The 21,718-nt window shown below is 40.8% G+C and overlaps 1 protein-coding gene across 1 annotated transcript; it reads right to left on the reverse strand.

Annotated features, from left to right (window-relative positions):
* Window positions 1-260: 260 nt before the first annotated feature.
* On the reverse strand, window positions 261-21,713 carry mtr (5-methyltetrahydrofolate-homocysteine methyltransferase). The gene is made up of 33 exons (XM_076034810.1): window positions 21,536-21,713; window positions 20,160-20,371; window positions 19,957-20,046; window positions 19,476-19,545; window positions 19,019-19,111; window positions 18,299-18,405; window positions 17,796-17,855; window positions 17,142-17,236; window positions 16,678-16,778; window positions 16,206-16,267; window positions 15,621-15,688; window positions 15,452-15,531; window positions 14,869-14,981; window positions 14,607-14,747; window positions 13,572-13,757; window positions 13,310-13,489; window positions 12,816-12,932; window positions 12,367-12,507; window positions 11,873-11,962; window positions 10,885-11,037; window positions 8,881-8,988; window positions 8,264-8,364; window positions 7,979-8,046; window positions 7,262-7,382; window positions 6,553-6,634; window positions 6,061-6,159; window positions 5,869-5,944; window positions 5,432-5,587; window positions 4,599-4,798; window positions 3,663-3,863; window positions 3,377-3,569; window positions 2,556-2,668; window positions 261-2,072 (listed from the first exon to the last, which is right to left on the reverse strand). Exons 1-33 carry the CDS (start codon window positions 21,576-21,578, stop codon window positions 1,983-1,985), a joined length of 3,810 nt encoding a protein of 1,269 aa, XP_075890925.1. The 5' UTR covers window positions 21,579-21,713; the 3' UTR covers window positions 261-1,982.
* Window positions 21,714-21,718: the final 5 nt, after the last annotated feature.

Below are 21,718 nucleotides of genomic sequence, written 5' to 3' on the forward strand. Positions count from 1 at the left end.
AAGAAGATAACTGGGAATTACACGTGAACATCGGAGCTCAAACTGATGGAGACCCTGCGTGAGCTCTGTCACTCTGAGTCCAGCGCTGCTTTACTTCACCTCTGACCAAAATAAATACTACAGCTGTAAACTGAAGATGTCTCCAGTTTGTTCTTGGTCTTCCAACTAACAACAAACCAGCCGGGCCTAACACTGTGAACATAAGATGGCCCACAGTAAGTTAAGAGTGCATATCAAAAGTATTCATGTCAAAACCACAATGTTGTTCCAACAATGACTTTAATTACAAGACAGTTTTTAAAAAGTTAAAACAGCAAAACAGAGGAGTAGGAAATAGTGCACATTCTACAGAACATCAAATCATACCAATAACCTGATTTTGTATTAGTAGTCGTGCTCTTGTGGTTGTCTATCTGACCTCTCTATAAACGTGTGTAGGGTCAGTTAATACAAACCTCACTAAACAAGAAAGGACAATATAAGCTGCTGACCAGCAGTGACAAAATTAGTGAATGTAACTAAAACTGTAAGATAAAATTCAAACAAGGTACTTGAAGCAGTTTTGTTGTAACAAATTACAAATTACATGAAAACGACAAATGGCATCTGTGGAAAAAACTAGAGGATTGTGTGTGAGCTGCTCTGTTACTTTGATTACAAATGAAATTTAGGGCCATATTGTGAAATGAAAATATTACAAGCTATTACTCTCTCAATTCAAATGCAATAGTATACATACTGTATATGTTAATTTGAGAAAGATGATTATCCTGAATACCTGCACATAATAGTTGAAAGGGGTCAAATTCCCTGTGGACCAGAAAATCAATATTTCCGCTAATGATAGTAAAGACCAATATGTATCTGCAACGATGTGTTACACCATAACACAACCCCTACAAGATGAATATTAACTCATCTATGTATCAGAATTGTCAGTGCAAGGTACTCAAAAAGAAAATGGAATACAGTACCACATTTCAGAAGATCGTAAAAAAAAAAAAAACACAAAAAAAAAAACTCTTTGTAAACCAATTCACAATTATGAACAATTTAGTTAGAATATGAAAATATTGAACGATTGTAGTTAGCGTTACTGTGTTTAAAATAGTATATACGAAAATAATGGTCTAGGTGACCTTTTCCAATTTCCAATTTTTAAATGTATAAAGTATGTCCAGGGTCAGTGTTAAACTAATAAATACACCCCATCAAAAAAGTTGAAGTCAAATTGTAAATTTGGGGCAATTCAAAACAATTTTTAGAATAAATGCATTTGAAATTTGGTTTTCTCCAAATGAATTTCTTCATTTGGAGAAAATATGTGTTTAAATGAATACTGTAAGTGTAGCATTTAAATGATGTCTTTTTCATAATTTAAAATATTAGGAATTGTTTAAAACGTGGTTCGTTTCGCTTAGCACAAACATTAAAAGCGTGCATTCCATTCACAACAGTGACCTCAGCATAACTTTGGCTACAACAGGCTGCCAGTGTCCTTACTAAACTGATCTAATCCCATAGTGGCTTTGCATAGGTTTACACACGGAAATGACACTGAACTAATATACTGGTTTCACTCTCAGAAAGAAAATAAAGCACTTAGGGCACACCCAAGTAGAACATTACGGAATCCTGTTATTACAAAGATAGCAAGTAGAAAAAAGGCAATCAAAAACATTTTTAAAAATATACATGTTGTAACGGCATTAAAAACAACAGCATAGTAATTAGTTAGTAAATAGAAAACATCTCTTTGAAAACAGACTACATACATATCCTGGAGCAGCAGAAACTGAAGATTTAAAAGGTAAGAAGGAAGAGGATTGAGTGGTTGTAACGAATGAATTTCTCTTGGACGTCAGACCCTTTCTGTACAGCAGCGTCACCACGCTAAGACCTGAGAGAAATCACTGCAAACTGTAAACCTGATTCTGCGACAGTTTCATTCTACTAGGTTCCATCTAAGACTCAGCGACACCTTACTCCTCACTGTCGTAGCCCAGGATGGGGGCAAGCCATCTCTCCACCTCTGCCACGCTCATTCCTTTCCTTCGAGAGTAGTCATCCACCTGGAACCAAAAAAACATGCAACGTGGACACGGTTGTAAATTGTTGCTACATTGGTTACAGGTTATTATGTGAAAGGTGTCGGTGTCAGTTCATGTAGTTCTTTGCTTGCTGAAGTTTTTCTTCTTCTTCTTCTTAAACAGGCCATGGCCTGAGTCTGTCTGAATCCATCATTCATTGCTGTTTACATAGATCTAATTATCCTGATGATGGCACTATTTTTTATGAGTCCCATTTATTGTGCATGCAACACATCATGTGCAAAATTCCAGTTGCTGGAATATTTCAGTTCAGGGTAAAAGCATTCAATTATTGGAGGAGCCACTCCACTTTAATGATAATGCTGTAGAAACGTCCAGTTAAATTGAGCTATAACTGCATTTAGTCGGATAAAGGAGTTACAGGCCAGTGTGTACGACAACGTGGGTATGTAGGTAAATGCATGTGCCTGACTTGATTTGAAGAGAGAGAGAAATAAAAATGACCTGTTCCTTGGTGATCTTTCCCACAGCAAAGTACGTGGCCTGTGGGTTGGAGAAGTAAAGTCCAGAGACGGAGGCAGCAGGCTTCATGGCCAGAGACTCTGTCAGTTCAATGCCTGTACGCAAAAAACAAAACAAAGTCATTGTAAAATGAGATTAAGCAAAAGTTTGATTAACCCTGGTCCCTCCTGACAGTCCAAAATTTTAAGTAACATCTAATTATGTGCGTGTGTGAGTGCCAGATCTTTCAAACAGAGTGGTTACACAACTGAAGTGCACCGAAACAGATGAATGCAGACATTTTTCTTCTTATTGCCTGACAATAACATTAAAGTGTTAATAAATGGCAAATATAGGTAATTAAAAAAACAGTTCAATCAAACAGTGAGTTTTGAGCAGTTTTTTCTCTTTGATTGAGCAAAGCGCTTTGAGATGCCTTTGGATGCGATTTACCACTCATAAAAATGGATTGATTGATTGATTTTGCAGTCTGCACAATAAATCTGCAATTGTTAACCCGCTGGCACCTTCATTAGAAACAAATGAAATACAGGCATGCAAACAATTACTTTTTGCATCTATTTAGCTTTGAATTTTGCCCCTGCACCACACGTAGAAATGCTGTTATATAATTGACAAACTAATGGCACTGTCAGTAAACTGCACATCGGTTTGCAGGCCATATCAAATGTATGCGCTTTTTCACACAAGCAGTTTTACTCTATCATGCCCATGAGACAAATTACAGAATACAAATAAAGGTTTGTACTAGAAATGCACAATGCTGAAACCCTGGCTTTGTATCTGGAGCTTGTTATTCTCACCAGTCTTTTCACAGATCTCAGCCAGGCTCCACATGGTGTTCTTCTCTGTGTGGTCCGGCTGACTGGGGTAGCCGGCCGCTGGTCGGATGCCCTGATATCGAACTCGGTGGAGGTCTGACGCCTGCAGGGCCTCATCGGAGCTGTAGCCCCACAGGTCCTTTCGCACGCGAACGTGAAGCTCCTCGGCGAAGGCCTGACAGAGTGTTCAGACACCAAATGAGATCGCTGCAATTTGCACGGCGCTTAAACATTCAGTGGCGGCGCTTCAACAAGGAAACAGCAGGACCTCTGCGAGTCGATCCGCCAGGACTTTGATCATGATGCTGCTGTAGTCGTCACCCTGGGTTTGGAAGTTCTGACTCAGCTCCTCGGCTCCGAAAATGCTCACAGCAAAGAGGCCGATGTAATCGGAGACACCGCTGTCCACAGGGGCCACAAAGTCAGACAGACACAGGAAAGGTTCCGAACTCTGGCTGCTCTTCTCGACCTGCAGCAAAAACACACACACATTGTTGTCAACAACATAAACATTGTATATGGATGGTAAGAGCATGCTTTCTGACCTGACCTGATTTTCAGACAGATCTACAGTTTGAGCAAGAGATGGTGTGAAACCTCCCCCATATCACTAACTGTAATGCTCAGAAAGAGAGGGAATCTTGATAAAACGACATTGAACAATGGTTTTGTTGTCACAGGTGTGAAATGATATTTGAAAAAACTCTACTCTAGCCTGTTATTCCAGGTGCAACATTTCCTAAATCCTTTGGATTAGTCTCGTGGATCCATGTGGTTAAAATCCTTCAAAAAATATTTGAAAAAAGGGAGCAAAACTATGAAGATGAGTTGGTAAAAAAAATTATGTTTATGGCATTTAAGCAACCTCTCTATTGGTGCATGGAGTTAAAATAGTTTAAAACTTTACTGCTGAACCGAGGCCAAACGGGAATCCCTTTTCTTGAAGTTGCTTTTGTTTGAGACGCTACTTGACCGAGATCCAATAATCCTGTATCTTGAAACCAGAGAAAGAGAAATGTCTCGTCCACCGCACGACAAATGACTAACTGATAAACAGAGGACTATCTCTGAAACCAGCTGTTGGTCATGTATGAAACAGCAGAGGAAGTTCCAGTTGACTCTCACTTTGAAGGACTTACAATCACATCTCACAAGAAAAAAAAAAAAAAAAAAGTAAAACACACAGCAACTGCCAAGGACTCACTTGTTGCCTTAAGCCATAGAATTTTGCGATGGGCTCGGTTTGTCTGGGCGCCGTCACATCAGCTTCGTACACATTGATGTCATCTCCCTCACTCTGTGCAGGCCAGAACCCCACGAGGCCTTTTCCCTTCAGGCTTCCATTGTCAATCATTTTGTTCATCAGCCGCTGGCCATCGTCAAAGACTCGCCTCGCCTCCGAACCTGCAGGGAGCAAAAGGTTACAAGACGCAAGTACCTTAATTAGTAAATGATGAAAAATAAAACGGGCACGATCATCAAATTAATGATTTGATTTAGTGGACTATTAACAGCACTGGGCTGGATTAAACACATCTATATATACACACTGCAGTGAACTGAGTTACACAAATGAATGAACGAAGCTGAGAATCAGACAGGAAAACTGCATGTTTTCCCCGACTCTTCCCCCAGCCTGCCTAAACTAATAGGCAGCAGCATTGGAGGACAGAGAGGAGAGAAGAAAGTGTCTGACACAACACCTTACTGTCTCGTGAGATACCACTGGGTTTATCGAGGTACAGACGCAAATGCACTCAGAATTAACCATGCACTCTGCAGTCTAGAGTTGAACCTCCATCGAAATAATGTAAAAATAAGGTGAACCGGCACACGAGGGGCTTCTGCGTCCATAAGTTCTATTTTTCAGGATGAAAGAATCATAAAAAGAGCAAACCACCTCTACTTTTCAACACCATTATTTTCTTAACGAGGATATAGTTGTGCTGGAAAAGACAGTAGATTAATGTAAAATACAATGAAGCGTCATCGTGACCGAGTCATCACGACGAGGAGTGACTCGGGTTGACTTCGTACCGACGGTCTTGTCGTTGAAGATCTTGGGGTAGCCCCGGTTGGGGTAGCGGCCTCTCAGCTGCCACACGTCAAAGAAGGGCTTCCAGTCGATGAAGTCCACCAGGCTGTGGAGGTCGAACTCCTCAAAAACACGCGTGCCCAGGACCTGAGGGCGCACTGGAAAACAAACCAAACCCTGTGTGATAGTCCTCTGAAACTGCTGGTTATAAGAACAGGTGGGGACCGACTTTGATAGAGATGGATGACCCTGCCTATGTTAAACATTAACATTCCCAATACAGGTTGAATGAAGAAACTACAATCCTAATGTGTTTTTCACTACCCTACTGTCCACCAGGTCACTCATTAGGATAAACACACTGGCTACTTCTCACATTGTTCATGAGAAGATACTTGACAAGTCTTCTTGCATTACAGTTTATCTCCATCTAACTTACCAGGCCTGGGTTGAGCCAGCCAGTCTATGGATAAAGCCTTGTCCCTCGCCTGGGACAGTGACAGGTACTTGCGGTCCTGTGGCAACACAAAGAGACGCACGGTGAGCGGTCTTCTCCTGCGGTCCACTTCCACTGGACTTTTTATAAAGCACAAGATCATCAGCTTCCCTGCCGCTCCCACCAGCCTATTACCTTCAGTGAGTCATAGTGGTCCTGTCTGACCTCTTCATATTCCTCCTTGATGTCCTCGAAGTATTCTTCCCTCTGTGCTTCATCCAGGAGCTGTGAGCACTGAAACAGAGAGAACAGGATTAGATTCTGTCAGCGGTACATACAGATCAGCTCCCTCGACATTAGGCACTTTTAGAAATGGTTCGCTTATGCCTCATTTTGATTTACTCCTCCATCCAGTGTAGTGACAGTTCTGAAAATCTGTTTGCACTTAAAGATAAAAAAAAAGGGGGGGTGGGGATATGTAGATTTAACCTAAAACGACACAATGTGTGTGTGTGTGTGTGTAAACAATATACATCATGTTGATGAACTGTTCATCGGCTCGACCTATTTTGTCCACTCTTAGCGCAAATTTTCGGTCACTTGAGGTCTGTTGTAAAGCAATTTAAAAGGAAAGATTGATCATCAGCAGAAGCAAAAGCTCCAGCGTGGTAGAGGAGATATTCTTACCACCACCACACTTCTGGAGGCATCTAACACATGAATCACAGGAGAAGTGTAGCGCGGAGCAATCTTCACTGCTGTATGGGTCCTGACACACACAAATACACATATTAATTGAACAGAATAAACGTTTCATTTTTGGAATTTATAACCTCCGTGTTTGATACAGCTCTTAATCCATGTTACCCTGTTCTAACAACCTATTTCTGGGTTTTCTAATTGCAGACACAATAACTGACTTGCACTAAAAAAAAAGAAAAAAGCTGTTCCTAAGCAGCAGTTGTTTCACAAATGAGGTCTTTACCTCAGGCATTACAGTAGTAGGCAAACTGATGAAACATTTGGAAGGTCTACAATGATCCTGGGATAAATGAACCTGTTCATTTCTTGCCTCTCCATAGAAATACTTGCAGGACAAGTATTTCAAAGTGCTGTCATCCTGCACTTATCAGCACCTTCACTCTGCCCCAAAGCACTTTGCAAAGCCTCTCATTCACCCACACCTATTTCAGTTCCACACACGCAGAATGTGCTTCACTATCTGAATTATAGATCCAGCCACTCTCCATCCGTTCCCTCATCTCCATGTTTGGTGTAAGGCTGTAGCAATCACTCACAAATCATAAATATCATGTCACGGATAATTCATATTTCAAGGTGCATATTAGCGTTGCAGCAGGCGTATTTCTAACTTCATTCAGATGAGTTGTTTTACTTTGATGTGGTGGCTCCTCCGATCAGCAGAGGTATGTTAATCCCCAGTCGCTCCATCTCTTTGGCCACAAAAATCATCTCATCCAAGGAGGGCGTGATGAGGCCAGACAAACCAATGATATCTGCAGAACCAAGCAGACACTGAGCTGGAACGGTGAACTCAATAATAGATTTATAAAGGACATATTTAAATAACTTAAATATTGCAAATAAAATGTGAGAATTCTAAAAAAAAAATTTTTTTAAATACTTCTATCCACTATTAAGATTATGGCTTGTAATTTTGTATGCTGTGCAAAATTACAAGCTTTTAGGATAACTGATAACTGATATTTTCCCCCTAAAATTTTAAAATACCTTTGATCCCTGAGATATATTTATAAAATTCTATCAAAAGCAATCACTTTTTATTAAACATTGTGGTTGCTGTCTTTATTGTACAATAACTACTCAAATCTAATAAGCTGCATAACTCAAAAGAGTCAACTGTACAGCCACGATAGGTTTGTTGGTGATCCGAGCAGCAAAACAGTGATTATACTCACTAACTGTTCTGTTCGAAACACTTGGGGGGGCAGAACTTCAATCATACTAACCAGGCAAACAGAGTTCCAAGCTTTGCACCGTTCAGTGATCAGGAGACGTGCAAGCGATAAGGACGGCTTAGTGGTTTGTTGCTTTTTGAAAATGCGGATTCTCTGCCATCATTCAATCATACCTGCTTTGTGTGTCATGGCCTCTCTGAGGATTTTATCACATGGAACCATCACACCGAGGTCAATCACCCTGAAAGACAACAGACAACCTGCTCGCCATCACATACTCAGTATATACACACATACCCAGTGTGTGCTACAGGACTGAAAATACACACTGTCACACTCCCCATGTTTTCAAAGTGTATCAATAATTAATTGGTGCCTACAAAGCATGTGGCGATGGAAGCAAAATAGAACACGATGAAGTGAATTTTCAGCAGCAAACTGCTGAAAAACAGACTGACCTGAAGTTGTTGCAGCTCAGCACCACACCCACAATGTTCTTCCCAATGTCATGGACATCTCCCTTCACTGTGGCTAGAAGAATGGTGCCTTGATAGGGATCCTGCCGACCAGAGAACATGAAAAAGAGAGAACATTGGAAGTGTGGAACTACAGAGGAAAAGGGTGAATGAATGTAACATTTCAATTTGCCAGAAAGGAACTTTTATTTCTCCATCTCATCTTTTTCTCTGCACAACTCCAGTCAACACCCACATTCAGAGGTGTAATACAAGGTAAGGTAAACAAAACAAAATCTTACACGCCAGTGTTGATGTGTCCATACTGGTATTTAGGTTGTTGCCTCTCACATCAGAAGCCAATTCAGTAGTTTTTTTTCACATTTGTTGAAACATTTGTTAGTGTCATTTTTTTTCAAAGAAATAAACAAAACACTCTTAACAAAAATTATTACCCAGTTCATTATTTCATACACAGACACAAGCACAGCTAATTCACTGGATATCTGCTACATTCAAGCGTGGCGGTATTGTGCCACAGGGAAGTCTGACGAGGGAGAGAAGATCTGAGGGAAGCGATGCGTCAGAAAGTGCGTTCGAACGCTGAGGGGGCGACTGACCTTCTCCTCAGTCGAGCCCGACAGCGCCATCATCTCCTCCCTCTCCTTCTCCATGAAAGGAATCAGGTGGCCCACAGCCTTCTTCATGACGCGAGCCGACTTGATGACCTGCAAACGCACAAGGATGTCTACTGCCACTTCAAAGTGTGAAACGCGGCGTGGCGAGTGGGTGAGCAGCCCCGGTGGTGTTAACGCTATGTTCAAAAGAGCTGGCAGTGAGCGGTGATTCTCCTTCTGATGCTCGGGACAAGGAAAGTTATCACAGCCTGCTTCTTAGTCAGTATTGTTAATAATAAAACTATGATAAAAGTTGCTTTCAAGTAATCAATTTGTTTTCTTGACTCTCACAAAACATCAGAGAACTTGCTGTCTAAGATTATCACTATCACTATCACTGCATAACTTGCAGGTGTTTTAATAAGAGACTACTGATGATACCTTTCCAGTCCTTTTGAAGCCACTTGTGAGGTAGAGAACAGGTCCAATATATATATTGTGGAGGTTTTAATGAAGTGAAACAGTAACTACAGGTTGCACTTGCACCCATCGAACACGCTGATTGCGAGCGTGTGACAAAAGCAGTCAAACAAACAAATGCAGTCAACAAAAATCACGGCCACATGACTCATCTCTGTCCCCACCCGGTGGCTACTGGAGATCTGGCCCTTGTATAACTTACAGTGATCAATTACGGTGCCCACGTGACCAAAACTCCCGCATCACCACGGCAACCAGACCAAACAAATAGAAATCAGGGTAACTGATGGCAAAACACAGTAGGGCTCCTACCACAAAATGAATCCATACGGATTAGAGCTGTAATGAATGTCATTGACCAACTGTTAACAAGGAATACCACTGTGGCAACATGTTGAAATCCAGGACATGAAGAACCTTCTGCTGAACTGTGATCATTCTGCATGTGGCACAAGCTTTTATTTGGGAGACTTTTTGACTATTTGAGAACACTGGGGCAATTTGTGGACATAGTCAGAGAATATTCCCCTTATTTGAGCCTCCACTCGCACCACAGGCTTCCAACCCATTTTAAGATTCATTTTAATATGTTAGAATTGACGTGTCAATCTTTAAATGGCCTGGCTCCTTCTTATATTACCTTCAAAAAAAACAAAAAACATTGACTCCATCGTGCACCTCACTTAAACCAATCAGTTCCTTCTGAATGTCCTTAAGTCTAATTGAAGTAAGTTGTGCGGATATTCTTGTCTAATAATAAACGACTGTGAGACTCAGGTGATCGTTTCCGCGTCTACATTTTCTCTTCTAGGACAGTGTTTTGATACAAGTCAACAATATTAAACAAAATCATTCTAAGCCCTACGAAAATGTCTCGCACAAAACAAAACCACGGTTAATACAAAAAGTGAATCCTATGATTTCCGGGACACGGGAGGCACAAAAAAACCTTTGGTTCGCCTTGCGACCGTGACTCCGCCCACGCTCAGGTACTGGTCAGGCTAATGGAAATACCTTTCAACCGAGCTGTCCCGTACCGTGAAGGGCTGGTACCAGCCGCACAGGGCTAGTGGGTAAACGCCCTTATATTTGACCGTCCCGCTCACTGCCTGTCCGTACAATGATCTTTTAAAACTTTGTTTTCTGTGTATCTTTAAAAATGTAAACTTTTTTATGCCCTCTGTGTCTTTGTAACTTAATTAATTACTCACCATGAAGCAATTTGTTTCATACATAAGTTTGGATCAGAATATATTGAGACCACTAATTTAAATGGGATTATTGAAGAAGTAATGTCTTACAACTTTTTGTTATTTGCAATAACTGTTTTTTTTGTTGTTTTTCTGTTTGTCAGTTTTGTTTTGTTTTGTTTTGTGTACAATACTCCAGCACTTAAAAACCCCAGCACTTTGGTTTTACTTTAGTTTAAACTAGTTTAGTTTAGTTTTAGATTGCTGGTTGGACAACAGAGCTTTGAAATGTCTGCTTTATCCAACACAGTGCAAGAAAGAAAAGAAAGCAACCCACCTGTGGCAGAAACATCTTGCCAGCTCCAAAGAGGTCTCCCACCACCTTCATGCCGTTCATCAAGGGGCCCTCAATGACGTGAAGGGGTCTCCTGTAGCGTTCAACCTGAGCCCGGCACTCCTCCACATCCTCCACTACATACTTGTCTATTCCCTGATGGAAAAACAGCAACATGTCTGGCTTTCAGATTACATTTTCTGAATGCACAACAATCACAAGCATCGGATCCAGAGATTGACTACGAAAGGTTCTGGTTCAGTGTTTTCAGACAGTCACGTCTTGACATCGAGACACCAAGACGCCCTCCAACAAAGAGGCTACAAGACCAGTTACTGACACACTGACATGTTTTGTTGTGGTACATCTCCCACTGTTGAAAGCTTTGGTTTCAATAAACTCAGATATAGAAATTACCACAGCTTGTTTCTACTTTTCTGCCCCACCTTCGTGAGATAATGGCAAGGAAGCATGACGTTTTTTTTATTTTCAACATATTCCATCATTTTCACTCAAACATTGATACTATTTGTGAGTAGTATAAATGTATCAGCGTTTGTGTATCTGAAGATGTTGGAAAATATTCAATTGACCATAACCTGGTAGCATTATTCAGGCTTTCCAGAAGAGGGATTCCTCCCACCGACTGACTTCTCAGAGAGCAAAGTGGTCTCGCACTGTCCTCAACAGAATGTGCCGTTTTAGGAACTGCCATTTCATGTTGTTTTTTTTTGCTTGGTTTTGTTTTTACATGACAGACTGCACACAGTCTGAGCACGAGAGTTTGGCTCAAACACACTTTTCTCTCAGAGCCCGACCACGCTTTTTGAGTTTCAACCGGCCAATTTTGACGCCGTCTCAGAATCATGATCACAAGAACAAGACAGACTGACACCAAACCAAAACCGATAAAAACAAACACAAACAACAGCAGCTAAAATGACACCAGAGAGCTCCAGTTTAGTGGCAGTATTGGTCCTGGTGCTGGTACCTTGATCAGAGCGTACTCCAGCCGCTCTTCAACACTTCCGTGTCTCCACTCATCCGTCTGAACCACCTTCTTCCCCTCCTTGAAATTGCTCTGTCGGCAACAGCGGTAAAGTCAAAACCTGCTCGCTGATGTTATGCTGCACGCAAACTGGACCAGTGAGAAATGACACATGTCAATATGGAGCTGCAGCAGTATTTTGTTGTTAGAAACAAATCCAAGAAATGAAATAATTGAATCTGCACTATTTGACATAATTATTGCACCTGTGATTCTAGGTGGAAAACTGTGATTTCTCCAAGAAATACAATGAAAGCTTCAAAGACTTTTGATTGTTTTTTAATTACCAGGACAGAGAAATAAAGAGAGAGAGAGAGAGAGAGAGAGAGAGAGGAAGCAGTGCACCTTCACCACATTTTTGTTCTTCATTTTAATACAGCATCAGACACAATAAACCTGGTGTACTGATGTGTGTGTGTGTGTGTGTGTGTCAGTACTTGTGCGTAGGTCAGCAGTTTCTCAGTAGCCTCCGGGTCCCTGTTCCAGATGAGGTTTTCACACAGCAGCAGCAGCTGTTTGTCTATGTCATCATAAACTGGCAGGTTCCCAGCATTCACGATTCCCATATCCATACCGCCCTGCGAGGAGACACAACACACAGCTAACGCTTCAATACAATGGAGGTGGTGGCATAACGTTAAGCCCTGCAGTTAAAACAAAAAGCAGACGAGGAGCCACATCTTGCTCACCTGTCAAAAACTTTCCCAGAAGGAAAGTGTGAACAACTTGGTCATGAAAGCGCACACAGGTACATTTGATTATATCAAATTAAGAGTCAATATTGTCATTGAGCGTGAGAAGGCGAGAAGGCTACATTTAGATATATTTATTTATAGTAAGTTGAAGTAGACAAGGCGCTGCAGCGTTGCAGCGTTACAGCGTTTACCTTGATGGCGTGAAAGAGGAACGCTCCATGCATGGCTTCTCTGATGATCTCCATCCCTCTGAAGGAGAATGACAAGTTGGACAGACCTCCACTCACCCTGGCACTTGGCAATGTTTCCTACACATGCAAAAACCCAAATACCATTAGGAAACAACGATGAGTGAAAATAACTATTTATTAAAAAGACATGAGAGTTTCTGAGCAAGATGTGTTTTACTGAATTTTAGCGAAGTGTCTTGGATCCTCTTAATAGTGATCTAGTCCACTGATTAATCTAACAATGTACAGAGGTTCATGCAAAAGTTTACAGATGCATAGAAGTCTTTCTTTTTTTAATGTTGACAATTTATTATGAGGACTTGATACAATGATACATCATTATTTTAAGCTGCCCAGTGCTAAAATGATTATACCTTAATCGAAGAACAAAGAGTAGCAAAAAAAGGACCCCACTTAGTAAGTGTGTGTCTTTAGGGATGTGGCAGTGGCCTGACCTTGATGAGTTTGGTGGCGTCGATGAAGTGGATGGCGTAGTCATTGTGTTCCTCCATGCCCGTGCCAATGGTGAGAATGTTTGGGTCAAAGATGATGTCAGATGGGTCAAATCCTACTTTGTCCACCAGGAGATTGTAAGCCCGAGAGCAGATCTCCACTTTACGCTCCGATGTTGTGGCCTTGAGAATAGAATACATTTAAACCCATGTATTTGTGTGTGTGTGTGTGTGTGTGTGTGTCTTGTGACATTTCCAGCTATACCTGACCCTCCTCATCGAAGGCCATGACCACCACGGCGGCTCCGTAGCGCTTCACAGTGGCAGCCTTGAACAGGAAGTCGTCCTCTCCTTCCTTCAGACTAATACTGTTGACGATACACTTGCCCTGACAGCACTTCAACCCAGCTTCAATCACCAAGAAGTTGGACGAGTCAATACACAGAGGAACCTGTGTGGGAGCAAAATCAACCGAATATATATATATATATATATACACACATATATATATATATATACATATATATATACACATATATATACATATATATATATACACACATATATACATATATATATATATATATATACATATATATATACACATATATATACACATATATATATATATACATACATATATATATATACATATATATATACACATATATATACACATATATATATACATATATATATATACATGTATATATATATATATATATATATATATATTGAGAGAGCGAGAGAGAGAGGGAGAGAGAGAGAGTTTTCTGAATAAAAACCTCTGAAGCTTTTTCTTCAAATTAGAGGTGAACCACTAATGTCCAGAATATTAAATCAGAAACTTCATCGTGTCAGACATTTTCTCTTTAAAATGCAAGAGATTTTTCTACAAATTTCACTAAAACACTGCCATGTTGGGAATCTTGATTTTGCATCAAGTCGGACCACAGGTTGCATTAGTGCACTCCACCTCCTTGACACTCTCTAAATCAGCAATCTTTCTATCCATCATCACAATTGCAAAGGGCAAATTCAGTGGACTTGGATTCAGTGACAGTCAGAGATAATGGTTTCTTATCCAGTCATGTTTGTTATCACCTAAGAGTCACTGTTCCATAGTGACTTTGAGTAGAACTGATGTCATCAGATGTAAATAACTTTAGCTTGTATTTTCGTCAAGCCATTTTATATGCGTAAGGTTTCCTCTGCTGACTTACATTTCGCAAAGTGTACATGCACATGAAAACTGTGCGTACCTGCACACATCCAAACACACATGAAAGAACAACATTACCCTTGCAACATCCGGCTCAGAGGCAACCAGGCTACAAAATCGGGCCATCGCCGTCGGCCCGTCGAGCATCCCCTCGTCCATGTTGATGTCCAGGACCTGAGCCCCCATCTCCACCTGAGCCTTGGCAATGCTTAAAGCCTCCTGCACAATATGACAACACCAGAAAAGAGTCAATTTGACATAGTTCTCTCAACCTTTTTTTTTTTCGTTAGATATTTGTTTAAATAAAAACCCAGAAAAGATGAGTTTACTTCTGTTACACCTCAAAGTTTCCGGCCATGATCAGCTTGGCAAACTTGCGTGACCCAGCAACGTTACAGCGTTCACCGATGTTGACAAAGTTGGTGTACGGGCCGACACGAAATGGCTCTAGACCTGCAAATAAAAATCTAAATAATTACAATGAATGACAACACAATGTATTTCAGACAAACAGTGATGAGTTGCAGAAGGGATCTGATCCATGAAGGCCTGGTGTTAACAAACCAACAGCGCTTGGCTGACAACTAAGAATTGTAGTTGAATGCTTTTTAAAAAGTTGGATTCAGGAAAGCAAGACGGAACACAATTTAAGGTGTTTTTCTTGGATTAATGGCAATTCTCCTGGTGCAAGATACGCTCAGATCTTGTGCAAGGCCTCATACATGCATCAGATTAATGTGAGCATGTGGTGCAGCATGTTTTCATTTAAACAATCACTTTCAAGTATTTTGAAGAATTAAACAAATCACAAGTAAAGATTGAAATCTCCTTAGTCAAAGCATCTTCAACACTTCCATAATTTTGTGACTTAATTAAAAAAAGAAAGATGGTATCAAGTATATGTTTAATGCAATCTTTAATACCCGACAGCAGTAAGTAGCCTTGATAAATATCAGCAGCAGGAACTCGTGGCTTGCATGGTCTGACAGCTCCTGCTATGGCTCTATATGGGGAGAAGGGGCAGGATGAATAAACCTCCAAAACTATAGACCACCAAATTTGAACAAAACCGTTCTTGAGTATGAACCTAACCTGATGTGATCGGGAGTTGTTCCACAACAGCCCCCCACAATATTCACCAGTCCATCCAGGGCAAAGTCCTGCAGGCAAAGTTACAAAATAAAAAATTGGAGCCATGAGGCAGAACTGAAGCCACACAATGTTTATGAAATCTGGATTATGTCTTGAGAAAGAGTTTCCCCATGTATGCAGAGAAATAAAATGTGTATGCACGTGTGAATTTGTGCCTGTTGAGTTTATTCAGTGAAAGCTTGTCAGTGTATATGGTTACAAAATAACCAATACAGAGCAGGACCAAAGGTCACATGTTAATTAGTAGTTGCTGCGTGATCCTCTTCTTCAGTCAATACACAGTTTTAAATGCAATGTCTAAATCAGCTTAAGTCTGATTTTGTCCTCAAAATCAATCATTTGATTAATTTGTGTAATCAAGATTGTGTTGTGAATTCTGTCACTTTGTAAACTCGGGCGGATTGTTTTTGAGCTGCAACAAAAATCAGTGCTTTATGTAAATGTCTTTCACTTCTTATAAAAGTTAAAGAAAATGTTACCCGTATTTTTCAAGAAAATAAATAATTTAGAAGTAAGGAAGGAAACCTTTAAATGCGTAGCTGTTACTTTTGGAGTTTCATCATACCCTCCAAACGTGTTTGGCAGACCTAAGAGAAAAAAATTGCAAAATAACAAAACAGAAAAAAGCGAGGATGATGTTTTTTTCCAAAAAGAAAACATAGAATTCTCACTGAAGTGCACTGGAATACACGGTTTACATATTAATAAATGTGATTTGCAAAAATCAAAACATTTGTTAAGGCATTGCCATTGTCACACATTACTAGAATTTAACATTGTTTGAAAAATATGACAGTAAAATAAAATGTGACTTCTTCTTTTTTTTTTTTTAACATTATTTAAAAAATAAATAAATAAATAATAACATTATTCGCCCTCATGAAAAAAATATCTACTACTGGGAGCATCTAATGGGAGCATCCTTTCCTTGTGCTTAATGAGGAGCAAGATGATTAGAGAATCAAGGCAGAATTTGCTGAAGACAGCCGAGGCTCACCTGCATTGGGGTAACAGATAATGAAGGCTGTGGTGCTCTTCCCTATGGCCTCAATGAAAGGCCTCATCTCGGTTGCCCCCAAGGCACAGTTCAGGCCGATACTGAAACACAAAGTGTGGATGCTGCATAATGTCCACAGCACCAGTAATACGCTGCCACCAGAGCGACAGAGCAGCTACTTTCAGGCTCATTCATTCCAAATCCAGTGGCAGCACGGCTCTGCTTTGTGCGTCAGTCCTAATTAATACAACAGCAACTCGCAGTGTGACGTCAAGTGAATGGTTTCTATGTTTGTGTTCAGACTGGATCACTGCGAGAGCAGCTTGAATGCCACACTTGCAATGCAGCAGCAGCAGCAGCAGCTCTAAAAATGTCTGATATTTCTCAATTCTCTATATGCGTTTCGACTGCAGCTCTGGATTTTAGTGTGAATGCAGCGCTTTCTGTGCAGTACCGTGACCCACCACAGAGGTCTGGCGTGGGACACGCTCACCACGAAGGCCTCTCCCGTTTGGCCGGACAGAGTTCGTCCACTGCGGTCAACGATGGTCCCCGAGATCTAAAAACCAAATGTCAGATGATGCTCGATCAGATGATAGCGTTTGAAGTGCATGGTACAGTTACACTCAGTCCTCACCAAGCAAACACATTGCCTCTCTACTTAAAGTTTGCGTTTTTCCTACCATATTATGCAGTAGTGACTGCCAGAGTTTTGCAACGTGAACTTATTTTCCCTGCAAAGTGTGCTGAAATACCTCTGTGATGTCACAAAGGGCACATATCTCGCTGATACCTCTCCCAGCATGATGACAACACCTTCAGCAAGGCACTCCGGCCCCTCAGACAGCCTTGTCTATTATTTTTTTCAACCTTCCAAATATGTAGAAGTTTCAACAAAGCATCAGTTTTAGCTTGAAGCTACAAAACAGGAAGCGCTTTTCTGAGAGCTGAGCACTTTTGGTTGATTACTGATCATGCAAGGCTGCTCCACTGGAGACCAGGCTAAACAATAGTCATCAAAAAATAATACTGATAAAGAATATCAAAAACATGCCTATCATACATTATGGTATAAATGTAAAAAGAAATGACTTCAAACGTGACTTTTACTAACGTACAAATATTGGTTTCCGTTCGTAGCTCTTTTCAAACAGGAGGTCGATGGCAAATAAGGCAGCCTGTAAAACAAAAGCAAAACACGCAGAGAAAGTTGCATCAGTCCTGGCACAGTCCGGCACAAAGAACCAAAATGCAAGAACAAATCTTATGTTCTATTGTCAAGGAAGTGAGTTGAAGCAAACGGACGTTGAGTCTAATACTGAGCAAAGCAGTTAAACTTTAAGCTTCTTTTACGGTGCCACTGCATGAAATTCAAACAAGGCAATGATTATTACAACCAGCCATGACAAAATCAAAGAACTCATAAGAGGGAAACAATGATAAATATATTAACACATGACATGGAAATTCTGCCTGTCCTGCACGAAGCCCTTTGTAAAGACTTGAAGTGACTTATCTGAGAAGGCAACAAAGACTCTGCAAAAGTAAAGGCTGCTGCTCTCATGAAGGAGACTGGCCTTGTGTGTTCTGCTAAGAAATGTTCTGATTCATTGGTAACTACCTTGGCGTTGGCAGTGTCAAAGATGGTTTCGACCAGAAGGATGTCGGCGCCTCCATCTAACAAACCTCTGACCTGCTCAGAGTAGGCTTCCACCAGTGCGTCGAAAGCTGCGGAACACAAACACATTTTGTTTCATTGTACTGCACACTGTGTTTTTGTTTGTCCATACTCAACCAGAAAGCTGAGACTAGTGTGTAAGACTGCAATCCTTCGCACCTTAAAACCCACTGGTTTAATGTTTCTATGATTATATCATTACGTTATCATAGAAACTATTTTTATTATATTATCTATTCATTTATTTTCATATTGTGGTATTTCAATGTTAAATCATTTATAATTATGTCATATACAGATGCCCAGAAACAAGCTTAATAATTATCAGAAATAATTCAAAATGCTTTAGTAAAAAAAATATTATTTCATTAACAAATTACATGAAATCATCAGCCCTATGATTTGGAATTTTCATTGATCATCTCCTATAAAATACTTCTACTACTACTGAAATCACATCACAAAGTTGTTAAATATATTGCTGTTAACTTATTACAACCATACAATAACAATTACATTTCTCCTAAAGTCCAATGCAATCAGCGGAGTTTCATCTGCCCCTAATTTCAGTAAAAAGCTATTTAACCAGTGAATTATTGACAGAATAAATAAACAAACAAGCAAACAGATAAATAAATAAATAAATAAATAGTGTATTCTTACTAATGTTCCTGAAGTCAGGTCTCTCCACAGAGGGCGATACAGAGAGCGTTTTATTGGTTGGACCCACTGCTCCAGCCACGTAGCGTTTACACCCTGAAAACACACACACACACACACACACACACACACACACACACACACACACACACACACACACACACACACACACACACACCCCACTAGACATCAATTCCCCACGATGTTGCGTTGCGTATGCAGATGATGAAGATGGAGGCTGGGAAATGATTTTTTTCTACATTAGAAGCAGGCAGACAAAAATGAGTCAGTGGTGATGCAGCCCAGAAACCAAACCAACAAGTCTTTCCTACAACAACAGCAGCAGCGACTCTCTGCTTCCAGCACTTCATCTAAATTTCCCGCATCACCGGAACCGAGTGACTGCGAACAAGCTTTTGCGCAATTATTCACAACGTGTAAAGGTGAAAATGTGGCTGACCGGTTTGTGCGGTGACGTCATCAGCGGCCTTCCTAGCCAGCTCTGCAGACGCTCTGTTGAGGCGATAAGCCTGCAGGGCAAGAAGAAATAACACAAGGAGAGGACATGTCACCTGCTCATAAACTACATATGACCTGAAATGTGTTCTTGTCTTTTCAATAATTGAACGTCTACATTTTAACAATAACAGAATAGTTGAACAAAAGTTTTACTAGAACGTACGTGTCATTTTAGACCTTTTTATTTCAACCTTTATTCTGAAACGAAGCAATTTGTAACAGAAGATACAAGTACATTTATCTATCTATCTATCTACCTACCTATCTACCTACCTACCTATCTATCTATCTATCTACCTACCTACCTACCTACCTACCTACCTACCTATCTAGTCACAGACTCTATGGCTCTGCCTTGTGAAAATGTTTTTTACTAGCCAGCTTGTTTGCTTTATGGTTACGTTTTAACTTTCATATCGTACCACATGCTCCAATCCATAGTCTGCCTGGGCGATGGATGTGCTGCTGAAGGTGTTGGTCTCTATGATATCTGCCCCAGCCAGCAGGTAATCCTAAAGAGTCCAGACACAACAGAGGTGAGGATCACTAAAAAGACAAAAAGTTGAAAAAAAAGAAAAAGAAAAAAGCCCCCTTTCAATTGTCCCAAGTGGGACACATTTCATACCTTGTGTATATTGTAAATGATGTCTGGCTGTGTGAGACTGAGGAGGTCGTTGTTGCCCTTGAGTGGGTGCGAGTGCTGCTTGAACTCCTCGCCCTGGAAGTCTTCCTCCTCCAGGTTCTGCTGCTGGATCATGGTACCCATGCCACCATCAAGTACCATGATCCTTTGCTGCAGGACTGCCCTCAGCTCTGACTCCAGAGGACATTTGGATCCTTTAACAAAGCAAAAAGAAAGAAAAAGAAAGCAATATAACAAATAGTAATTATCTCAGTGAAGCTTTCTCAACTGTACTTGACTCAATGTAGTGAGTTAGTGTGAGTATCAATTTTACTTTTGGAACTTCTAGATTCTGGTTGGTGCAACGACTTTGGAGTGAAACAGAGTAAAAAGAGCACTGTGAAAATGAGTCTTATTAGGACCAAGCAAGTTTTCTACTGATTCACAGATGTGAGAAGTAAAAATATTACGTGTCTATTTGTCTTTATGTGGACTAAACAAGCCATGGTGGAAAACACACCACTGCTACTGATTCATGAATATATTGTGTCTCGTCTTGAGGCAGCAGAGGAGACCTCTCACCGTAAGATCTCATTTTAATGATTTATTCATATAAAAATACTAAAGCGAACACCTTGGCCAGGCTAGTAACACATTTATTTTCCAGAACCTTTTCCCCACATTTTAACAGCACACTTGCACATGATGATGCTTTCACCAAGTGTGTGAATCATATGCGACTACATGGTGGGAAAAAAAAAAACTGTAATTACAACTATAGTGTTGATGGTTAGTTACACTAATCAGGAGTGGACGGAACATACATCTGGAGTCACAACACTGTCGTTATTATGAAAAAAATGTGTGAAGATGTTTTTTAAGTGTTGTATTTGAAGAGCACTGATGTAATTGTTCTTCAATCAAAATGCACAGTGCAAAATACCTGATGCAAACAGAGTTTTAGTTTGTTTGCTTGTTAGTTGTTTAACGTCAACGCACTTTAAATGAGAAATGCGTCTTATTTTGGAAGAACTGACTGGTGCGGCCGGGTCGTGTCCTCACTCGACACGTCGCTGCCCTGGGAAAACTTTGTTTACGCAGCATCGCGCCCGCATGGCTGAACACGCCAGAGCCGAGCTGCAGTGAGCGTCTGTCTCCCAGCCAGTTCAGCTGATGAAATGTCCCACCGGAGGCAGAACGTTCACACTCACCCTTGTCGCTACGCTTCGCACACCGTCACCTCAGCTCACTTGAAATAACCAGTTGCCGCAGCCTCCCAAACAAACACACGTTATTCAATCACCAGCGGGCAGCCTCATGTGCAACAAGTATGCACATTCAGGGGCTAAAGCTAACCTCTGACACAACACAAACATTACCCGTTCCGGAAGAGTTGTGCGGAATGACGTTAGTCGGAGCCATCCTGTGAAGAGACAGTCTTGGTAGCAGAGCTGCGACCCGTGCAAAGCGCCAAATAATGAAACTTCAACTAACTATCGTCCACCTCTAGTCCCTCTGTCCGCACTGTCTGTATGCCGCCGGGAGCTCTTCACTGCGCCTGC

Source organism: Nelusetta ayraudi, unplaced genomic scaffold (assembly GCF_046127955.1).
Source record: "Nelusetta ayraudi isolate G7.1 ecotype Tasmania unplaced genomic scaffold, CSIRO-AGI_Nayr_v1 ptg000042l, whole genome shotgun sequence".
Classification (NCBI taxonomy): domain Eukaryota; kingdom Metazoa; phylum Chordata; class Actinopteri; order Tetraodontiformes; family Monacanthidae; genus Nelusetta; species Nelusetta ayraudi.

What these genes read in the sequence shown, in the direction of transcription:
- mtr (XM_076034810.1), bottom strand. Translation starts at nt 21,578, where the DNA reads ATGGCTCCGACTAACGTCATTCCGCACAACTCTTCCGGAACGG. An exon ending in ACAACTCCCGATCACATCAG is followed by an intron (nt 15,532 to 15,620) that starts GTTAGGTTCATA and finishes CTCCCCATATAG; the next exon opens with AGCCATAGCAGGAGCTGTCA. An exon ending in TGGCGGATCGACTCGCAGAG is followed by an intron (nt 3,570 to 3,662) that starts GTCCTGCTGTTT and finishes ACACTCTGTCAG; the next exon opens with GCCTTCGCCGAGGAGCTTCA.